The 10,121-nt window shown below is 44.2% G+C and overlaps 1 protein-coding gene across 6 annotated transcripts; it reads left to right on the top strand.

The window, feature by feature from the left end:
* The first annotated feature begins 359 nt into the window (after positions 1-359).
* On the top strand, positions 360-7,290 carry SRSF5 (serine and arginine rich splicing factor 5). 6 transcript variants are annotated; one of them, XM_033187591.1, is made up of 8 exons: positions 360-1,888; positions 2,768-2,912; positions 3,227-3,297; positions 3,762-3,860; positions 4,460-4,529; positions 5,751-5,824; positions 6,277-6,387; positions 6,474-7,290. In XM_033187591.1, the coding sequence occupies exons 2-8, from the start codon at positions 2,787-2,789 to the stop codon at positions 6,745-6,747; spliced, it is 825 nt and encodes a 274-aa protein (XP_033043482.1). In that variant the 5' UTR covers positions 360-1,888; positions 2,768-2,786; the 3' UTR covers positions 6,748-7,290. The 6 variants fall into 6 exon arrangements, with proteins under 6 accessions (XP_033043482.1, XP_033043487.1, XP_033043484.1 ...); XM_033187596.1 differs by having other exon boundaries at positions 1,723-1,884; positions 6,477-7,290; XM_033187593.1 differs by having other exon boundaries at positions 1,723-1,884.
* The last annotated feature ends 2,831 nt before the right edge of the window (positions 7,291-10,121 follow it).

Genomic DNA, 10,121 nt, shown 5'->3' with positions numbered 1-10,121 from the left:
AAGTGTAGTTGTTAGTTCCTTCTCCAGTTCCACTGCTTTACTTTACTAGCCTTAAAAACAAAACAAAAAAAGTGGTAGTGAGTGAAATAAAAAGAGTTGCTTTCATAGTAAACAAAATGTAGAAAGTAATCAGAAGACTTGTTTATTATGCAGAAACCAAACAAATGTAATTAAACACAAACTGGTTTGGGACAATTTGTGCATTATAAAATGCCAATGTTCATCAGGCTAACAACTAGATAACATTTTTTTCTTTTAATTGAACAAATACATTGAATATATATTGTGTTATAAACCCATCCTTAACTCCCACATCATAGGTAACTAACTTTACAATTTTGTCATGTACTCACTGAGACTCTTTTTATTTGCACATATAACTATGAATGGACAAGCTTATCCGATACAAACTATCCAAGTTTCAGTTCTGAGTGCCTAAGGGCCCCTGAGGTCAGAGTTAAGTATCAGTTGTCTCCTTCTTCCTGAACTACTTTTTCTGTTTAACTCTAGTTGCAAGCATGCAACTCCACATTCCAGGCACTTCTCAAAAATGGGGTGCACTGGGTTCTACATAAAAGCATTGAAGCAAAGTTAACCAATCTCTTTATGCCTAAGTTTCTAGGTCTACCAACCTTATCAGGACCTCGCGGGAGTTAATATGGAGGACTGTGTTTCACACCCACTTTGAAAGCACGGCATTCTCTGTTTCTAAAGAATTGCAAACTTTCATGTGTTACATTACAGAAATGTGAACGGGGAGGATTAACCAAATACCATTTCGACTTAAAAGCAGCTTGAGGCCGGGCGCGGTGGCTCACGCCTGTAATCCCAGCACTTTGGGAGGCCCAGACGGGCGGATCACGAGGTCAGGAGATCCAGAGCATCCTGGCTAACACGGTGAAACCCCATCTCTACTAAAAATACAAAAAAATTAGCCAGCGTAGTTCCAGCTACTCGGGAGGCTGAGGTCGGAGAATGGTGTGAACCCGGAGTCGGAGCTTGCAGTGAGCCGAGATCGCGCCACTACACTCCAGCCTGGGTGACTGAGCAAGACTCCGTCTCAAAAAAAAAAAACAAAACAAAAAAACAAAAAACCCCAGCAGCTTGAAGCCTCTTCCAGCCACTCTCCCAGAGTGATGGAAATGCAGAAATCTGTATTCCAGCCTCAATTCAAGACGGCCTTCTAGTTGCAGTACCATTTTCAACATTTCATCAGTCAAAACCCTTTCATTTAAAAAAATACTTCAGTTCCTTAGTCTTCTCACTACAACAAAACCATACAGCTGTGGCATGGCTGAAAAAAGAACTCGAACATCTAGGAGCTCTCTGCTTTGAGGGCGAGAGATAAGGAAAGGCCAGGTATTTCTGCAAAGCTAAGTTTCTTCTAATTAGTAATCTTGTAGGTGTCTAAGAAAAACTTTAGATACAAGAAGGGTTGATACTTGTCTCAGGAGACTCTTCTGGGAGAGATGATGATGAACCGAACGCCAAGGACTTAGAAGGGGCGAACAACTTCAACCGATGTCCCTCCAGACTCCGGCACCTGCCGGCAGTGCCCAAGCGAGTTCCCGCCCCCGGTCCCACCCACCGCGGGCGGAGGGTCGGTCACTCGCAGTGTCAAGGTAAGGAGGCCCACGTTCCCCGAAATTTCCGGCCCTCCCAAAACTTCCGTCTTCCCTGGGTCCAACAGGGTGGACCCAAGGCCCAGGGGCGTCCCCGGAAGTGACGCAGAGACGCGGCCTCCATTTTGTGGAGCGCCAGAGCTGCTAAGTGCGTCAGTTGTGGAGAGGCGTAGACGAGTTAAGTCCTGGTCTGCGTGGAGGCCGACGACTCCGTCGCAGACTACGGACCTGTCTGGGTCTCAGCAGCTAAAGACCCCGTCCGGTAGGTGAGTGGCTCACTTTGAGGGCAAGCCTTCTCGGATCGAGGCTTCTTCATGGCCGCTCAATTCGTGAGCGGCTGGGGCTGCTCTCTTTGCGGAGGACGGCGTCTAATGAGCGCAGTTGATTCGAGGTGGGCGCTGGGGCACGTCTCCCTTTTGGCATACTCTTTGGGGGGTACTGAGGTGGAAGGGCGGTCACTGTTAGCGTCGTTTTTACACAGCGGTTGTGCGCCCCTCCCTGCCGGTCATAACGTCTTCATCTCCCAGGCCCGTAGAGTAGTGGGCCGGGATCTCCTTGACTTTGCTGGCGATGCGGCTGGGCCTTTTGGAGGGCGGCCGCAGTGACCCCAAGAACAGTGGAGTTGGGAGGCAGAGGGAAAAGGGAATTTGGCACGCGCGACTCTGCTGCTGCTGATTTCACCGCCGCCATTTTGTGGCCGCAGAGCGCCCGCCCCTGTTGGCGCAGGCGCGGTCGTGGCGTCTCGAGGATCCGGCTTCCACACGCTGTGACGCGCCCGCGAGGCCGCCATTGGGCTGGCTTTGCGGAGGGCGAGGGCGGCTCCGCCCGCACTTCTCGGCCTTTCCTAACTGCGGCAGATGGGAGGGGGCTGGAGAGCCCTGGAGAGTGTGCGGCTGCGCAGTTGGAGAGGTGGCAGTGGGCGTTGCGGTTGCTGCGGTCTGGGCCCAGTAACCGACCGTGTTGGGAGGGAGCTGGTTTTTAATTTTGTCTGCAAGTTAACCTGGCTCCATTAGAGGCACTCTAGAAAATCCCATTCATAACATCACTGGGTAAACATTTTATGCTGTTTATGTTTTTGATTCTTTGATCAGGCGTTTCTCTGTGACAGTCATTGCTGTTATCTCGATTGAATTACTTTCTAATAGGAAGTACTAGCCGGACATCATGAGTGGCTGTCGAGTATTCATCGGGAGACTAAATCCAGCGGCCAGGGAGAAGGACGTGGAAAGATTCTTCAAGGGATATGGACGGATAAGAGATATTGATCTGAAAAGAGGCTTTGGTTTTGTGGTAAGTATTTAGAACTGGGTGAATTATCTGCTAAGTAGGTAAGAGTTTTGATAAGCAGTTGTTTTCGATCTTGAGTCCAGGTAGAATATTTGCGTTCAGAAAATGTTACCCAGGCTTGTGTGTGAGTTTTATTGAGGCTGAAAACAACTTTAACTTGCTGGCTCACTGGAACCCACTCCTAGTGGCTCCTTGATTAGGTTTGACTATGTGGCAATGTTGTTAAGATACTTATTTTCCTATTCTGTCGCCTGATTTCAATGCTTATTATGTTGTAGAATACTCTTCTAAAGCCCATGTTTATACTTATATTTTAGGAATTTGAGGATCCAAGGGATGCAGATGATGCTGTGTATGAGCTTGATGGAAAAGAACTCTGTAGTGAAAGGTGAGACTCCTGTATAACTAGTTAGCCTTGGGACATAGAGCAGACTGGGTCTGCTGGCATATTTTTTTTTTTTTTTTTTTTTTTTTTTTTTTTTTTTTTTTTTTTTTTTTTTTTTTGAGACAGAGTCTTGCTCTGTCGCCCAGGCTGGAGTGCAGTGGCCGGATCTCAGCTCACTGCAAGCTCCGCCTCCCGGGTTACGCCATTCTCTCGCCTCAGCCTCCGAGTAGCTGGACTACAGGCGCCCGCCATCTCGCGGCTAATTTTTTGTATTTTTTTAGTAGAGACGGGGTTTCACCGTGTTAGCCAGGATGGTCTCGATCTCCTGACCTCGTGATCCGCCGTCTCGGCCTCCCAAAGTGCTGGGATTACAGGCTTGAGCCACCGCGCCCGGCTGCTGGCATATTTTTCTAAGTAGATCTATATAACTTAAGTGTGTAACGGAGACTTTTATTGCTCTTTTGTAGGGTTACTATTGAACATGCTAGGGCTCGGTCACGAGGTGGAAGAGGTAGAGGACGATACTCTGACCGTTTTAGTAGTCGCAGACCTCGAAATGATAGACGGTATGTGAAGGTGGGACGGCTGCGTTGAACTATTATTGTAGGGGTAGCATTTAAGGTTCAGGAGACATTAGCAGTGATGATTCGGGGTCCTGCCATATAATGTTTTTTTATTCCCACGTTAGCCCATTGTTCTTTTTTTTTTTTTTTTTTTGAGACAGAGTCTTGCTCTGTCGCCCAGGCTGGAGTACAGTGGCCGGATCTCAGCTCACTGCAAGCTCCGCCTCCCGGGTTCACGCCATTCTCCTGTCTCAGCCTCCCGAGTAGCTGGGACTACAGGCGCCCGCCACCTCGCCCGGCTAGATTTTTGTATTTTTTTAGTAGAGACGGGGTTTCACTGTGTTAGCCAGGATGGTCTTGATCTCCTGACCTCGTGATCCGCCCGTCTCGGCCTCCCAAAGTGCTGGGATTACAGGCTTGAGCCACCGCGCCCAGCCTAGCCCATTGTTCTTGATGAATCTATATGAGTCGTAGAACACAGAATTTGTTGACGGAAGTCATTAGGATGGCTTGTCATATCTGATGGCTTGAACTTGCCCACAGTTGAACACAAGTGCTGTCATTGCATTTCTTCCATTGTGAATACGAATTTTCTTCCTCAGAAATGCTCCACCTGTAAGAACAGAAAATCGGCTTATAGTTGAGAATTTATCCTCAAGAGTCAGCTGGCAGGTTTGTTGAAATACAGTTTTGAGTTATTTTAATGTGGTTTTTTAAAAAAAGTTAATGGGTAGCTAATGTTTTATTTTATTAAAAGTAGTTTTATCTTAAATTAATGGATTTAATGGAATTGTAACTTTAAACATTTAATTAAATGTAATTTGGGGGATATTTTGAACTTTAATATTAGTGATCAAATGTAAATGTTTTGAGGATATTTTTCTTGTTTTTTAAAATCAATTTTTAACCAAATATTAAACCCTTTATTTGCCAGCCTGTCTGTGTCGTTGGCCTTATGACGAGGAGTGCCTGTGGGTTATCCTAATCGTTGTCTTGGTCACTCTTGGTTGGGCCTGGTTGACTTTGCCAGTCAGCTCCTACAGTGATCAGTTGGCCACCTCTAGATCTGTGTTTGCCGGTCTAGACGTTATCGGTGCACTTCCTTGAAGTGCCAGGTTGCAGCGATCCCAGAGCGTTGATAACGTGATCTGATCCCTAAGTTGAGACCTGTCTTCCTGTAACGCTTCCGAATAAGAGGTCCGGTCGAAAAGAGTTGAAAGATACGAAATTAGGTGGTCGTTGGAATCCTGATCGCAGTAAAGTGGTCCTTGGTAACTGCTCGAGTAGAACATGTCTGCATCCGCCAATAGTCTGCTAATAGGGAGGGCTGTGCGATTAAAGGCTTCCATCGATTGGGTAGTGTCCTTCAAGTGGGTGGCGAAGAGCCAGTCGGGCATATGTCATGAAGGTTTCTCCGACCGATTAATGGTTTGCTGCTTGACTAGCCTAGGGAAATAATAATAAAGGTAAAGTAAACTTTTTTAATGACATATGGGGCACAAAATAACTGGTGTCTTGTAAATGTTCTTTTTTTTTTTTTTTTAAATACAACTTCTCTACTTTAGTCTTTACTTTAAAAATATGTACTGTTTCCTTTTTTGTTTTTTTGTTTGTTTTTTTTCTTTTGTACTGAGCTCAGCATAGACTAATACTACCTTAATGTTAAAATCTGAATTTCCTTTAGCATTTTGCTTAAAAGCAATATGCTATTTCCTTATTCCGTGCCCTGACATAGATAATTTTTGAATTCTGATAGAATACAAGTGTGGTAAATGCCATGTTTGTACTTTATCTAACATCTTCTCTTTCAGTAGTCTTGTTTTTTTTATATCATGTGATTGTTTGTGTGTCCCCTTTCCTCTTCTTTGCTTAACACAATTATCTTGTGTTAAGGATCTCAAAGATTTCATGAGACAAGCTGGGGAAGTAACGTTTGCGGATGCACACCGACCTAAATTAAATGAAGGGTATGTACTGGAAATTGTGAAAGTCTTTAAAAATACCCTGAAAATTTTACTGTGAACTTGGTGTTGAGGACTTAAAATTTGAATATGTTATAATGTAGAGATTTCTCCAGGGACAATTTTGCCGCCTCCCTTCCCCCCTACACCTTTGGCAGTGTCTGGAGACATGTTTGGTTGTCACAACTGGTTGAGGTAGGATGCTGTTGGCATCTAGTCGCTAGGGGCTAGGCATCCCGCTAAGCATCCCACAATGCATAGGGAACCCTCCCCAACAATTAATTGGCTCAAAGTATAACAGTGCCAAAACTTTGCTCTTTTAATACTGCGTTATCCAGAAATGAGACTCAGTAGCAATAGCAAAAATGAACATAGAAACGAGTTAACCTAGACTGCTATGTGCAATATGTGCGACTACAAGATATGTATACTTTAAAAGTGGCTTTTTTCCATTTTAGGGTGGTTGAATTTGCCTCTTATGGTGACTTAAAGAATGCTATTGAAAAACTTTCTGGAAAGGAAATAAATGGGAGAAAAATAAAATTAATTGAAGGCAGCAAAAGGCACAGGTATTTCTAATTTTTAAGTCAAAAGTTGTATTTAATGGGTTTGTTGTAGAGTCTTACCTAGGCTGATTTCTTCTCATTTTTCATAGTAGGTCAAGAAGCAGGTCTCGATCCCGGACCAGAAGTTCTTCTAGGTCTCGTAGCCGATCCCGTTCCCGTAGTCGCAAATCTTACAGCCGGTCAAGAAGCAGGAGCAGGAGCAGGAGCCGGAGCCGGAGCAAGTCCCGTTCTGTTAGTAGGTCTCCCGTGCCTGAGAAGAGCCAGAAACGTGGTTCTTCAAGTAGATCTAAGTCTCCAGCATCTGTGGATCGTCAGAGGTCCCGGTCCCGATCAAGGTCCAGATCAGTTGACAGTGGCAATTAAACTGTAAATAACTTGCCCTGGGGGCCTTTTTTTAAAAAACAAAAACCACAAAAATTCCCAAACCATACTTGCTAAAAATTCTGGTAAGTATGTGCTTTTCTGTGGGGGTGGGATTTGGAAGGGGGGTTGGGTTGGGCTGGATATCTTTGTAGATGTGGACCACCAAGGGGTTGTTGAAAACTAATTGTATTAAATGTCTTTTGATAAGCCTTCTGCTCACATTTTTGTGAATGTCTGAAGTATATAGTTTGTGTATATTGACAGAGCTCTTTTATAACTAAAGCAAATTTAATTTTTTTGTACTAGAAAATTTGAACATTTTAGTTCCTGGTTATTAAAATACGTTAATTCAGAATTAGTTTAATGCCTCAATTAAACTAATTAATAGCTTTGGACACTTAAAAGAGCTCTAAATTTGCTTGTACATAAAGGCTTAATTTGTTTTCCTTGTTAGGGTCAAGGGTGTCCTTCACCCTTAACAGCTGCGGGACAGACACATTAAAGCAGCTGTTTGTTATTCATAATAAAATACTATAAAACTCCTTTTGTTGGTTTGTCTGAAGAAGTCCTATGCTGTTTACTTCTCATCGTTATCAACATACAGTACATTTAAAACACCGAACACATCCAGAATCCTGGAGTCGTTATGGTCTCTTTTTAAAAATAGTGTTTTTGATGTCTCCAGGCTATTAAAAAGATAAAGATGTAAGCGAATGCTAAAATCACAATTGAGTTTTCTTTGTGTCCGTGGCCCCCCCAAACCTCCCATGTTTTTCCTTTATCTCCTGACTTTGTTGGCATCAGGTTACTTAAAAAGGAGGATAGTGTGGGAAACAGTGTTTCTTGACTACCTTAAAGGTTATGACAGGTTTTTTTGTTTTTGAGATGGAATTTTGCTCTTGCTACCCAGGCTGGAGTGCAGTGGCGCAATCTCAGCTCACTGCAACCTCTGCCTCCCAGGTTCAAGTGATTCTTCTCCTTCAGGCTCCCAGGTAGCAGAGATGACAGACATGTGCCACCATGCCCAGCTAATTTGGTGTTTTTAGTAGAGACGGGGTTTCACCCTGTTGGCCAGGCTGGTTTTGAACTACTTACCTCAGGTGATCCACCTGCCTGGCCTCTCCAAGTGCTGGAATTACAGCCATGATCCACTGTGCCCAGCCTTGTTTTTGTTTTTTTGAGGCAGGAGCTTGTTCTGTTGTCTAGGCAGAAAGGTAGGGGTGTGATCACTGGTCACTACATCCTTGACCTCCTGGGCTCAGGCATAGTCCTGCCCTTGTATCTTGAGTAAGGGCTACAGGTGTGCACCACTGCGTGTGGCTAATATTTTTCTAGAGACAGGGTCTTGCTATGTTGCTCTTGCTGGTCTTGAACTGGACTCAAGTGATTCTTCTAACTTGGCCTCCCAAAGTGTTGGGATCATAGGTGTGAACTGCTGTGTCCAGTTGTGATGCAGATTTGGTGGTCAGGTAACATGAATGCTTAAGGGACTTTGACATGCTACTTACTGTCTTGAGATATGTATGGGATAGTACATGTTTAAGGGAAAACAATAGTGTAAAATGCCTAAGGTCCTATATCCACATTAATCTTAGACTTCTATATTTGAGCTTTCAAGCCCTGCCTTACATGTGTAGAAAAGGAGCTGTATCGATACAGGAGTCTCAAGACACTTAGATATATTCTTAGTTCTGTGGGGGCTAGACTACATAAATACTGGGAGACAGTGAATAACATCTATGTAGCTTCTGATGGTAATAGGCACTGTTTCAAGTGCCGTATCTGTGTTGACTGAATCTAATACCATTTTACTGGTGGGAATTCAGGAATTATTCAAAGAATGGAGATGGATTGGTATTAAAATGCAGGAAGTCTGATTCCAAGACCCCCACACCACACTCACTGTTGACAAAGATTTTTGCCTCTAGCCTTCCAGGGATTTGGAAGATGGCAGAATTAGAAGCACTAGAAAAACGTAGCTTTTAGCTTCCCGAAAGTGTGGGGATTGGGAAGTGGGAATCTCCATTTGGGAGAATTGAAAGGTTTTTGATATCCAAATAAGAGGCTGAGTTTAGGAGTTGGTATATACCTGTTGAGTTAGTTGTGGGAACCAGGTTTATTTTAATGGTGAATTCTAGATTTTCTTAGTGTCTCTGAAGGCAGTACTTGGTTAGCCTGAAGTTGCTATCAAAAGCAACTTTTCCCCCTTGGGCTTTTAAAACATGCTTCTCAGGGCAGTGTGGTATGTTGATGTTTTTCCCATCTACCTCTAGATAATCAGACAAACTTTTTTTTGAGATGGAGTCTTGCTCTGTTGCCCAGTTTGGGCGGTCTTGGCTCACTGCAGCCTCTGCCTCCTGGGTTCAAGCGATTCTCTTGCCTCAGCCTCCTGGGTAGCTGGGATTACAGGCACTCACCCCCATGCCCAGCTTTTTTTTTTTTTTTTTTTGTATTTTTAGTAGAGACGGGTTTTTACCCTGTTGGCCGGGCTGGTCTCAAACTGACCTCAAATGATAAACCCATCTCAGCATCCCAAAGTGCTAGGTTTACAGGCGTGAGCCACTCTGTCAGTCTTACTTTTTTAATTTTTTTTTTTTTTCTTGAGACAGAGTCTTGCTTGGTCACGCAGGCTACAGTGCAGTGGTGTCGTCTTGACTCACTGCAACCTGCACTTCCCAGTCTCAAGTGATTCTCATGTCTCAGCCTCCCAGTAACTGGAATTACAGGCGCCCACCACCACATCTGGCTAATTTTTGTATTTTTAGTAGAGGCAGGTTTGACCATTTTGGCCAAGCTGGTCTCGAACTCCTGACTTCAAATGATCTATCTGCCTGCCTTGGCCTCCCAAGTGTTGGGATTACAGGAGTGAGCCACTGTGCCCAGCCAAGACTTAAGCTACTTTTAATCTTGTGTTAGGGAATATAATAAATTCCTTCTTTTGAAAAAATGGCAGGGAGATCGATTGTGTCTCAAAAAGGGACTCTCAAAAAACCAGGCTTGAGATAGGAGGAGAGTGGATGTAATCCTGAGGAAAGGTTTAGGACCTGCCTTTCTAGGGCATGGTTTAACCTTTGTTTTCTATGTTTATATTTCTTTCATCTTTATTCCTTAACTTTTTTTTTTTTTTGAGACGGGGTCTTTCTCTGTCGCTAGGCTGGATAGAGCGCAGTGCCTCTATGTTGGCTCACTGCAACCTCTGTCTCGGGTTCAAGTGATTCTTCTGCCTCAGCCTCCTGAGTAGCTGGGACTATAGGCGTGTGTCACCATGCTTGGCTAATTTTTGTGTTTTTGGTAGAGATGGGGTTTCACCATGTTGGCCAGGATGGTCTCCATCTCTTGACCTCATGATCTGCCCACCTCAGCCTCCCAAAATG

Source organism: Trachypithecus francoisi, unplaced genomic scaffold, assembly GCF_009764315.1.
Source record: "Trachypithecus francoisi isolate TF-2019V2 unplaced genomic scaffold, Tfra_2.0 Lachesis_group3, whole genome shotgun sequence".
NCBI lineage: Eukaryota > Metazoa > Chordata > Mammalia > Primates > Cercopithecidae > Trachypithecus > Trachypithecus francoisi.
The sequence above is the reverse complement of the archived record's forward strand: the minus strand, read 5'-3'. Positions and strand labels throughout refer to the sequence as shown.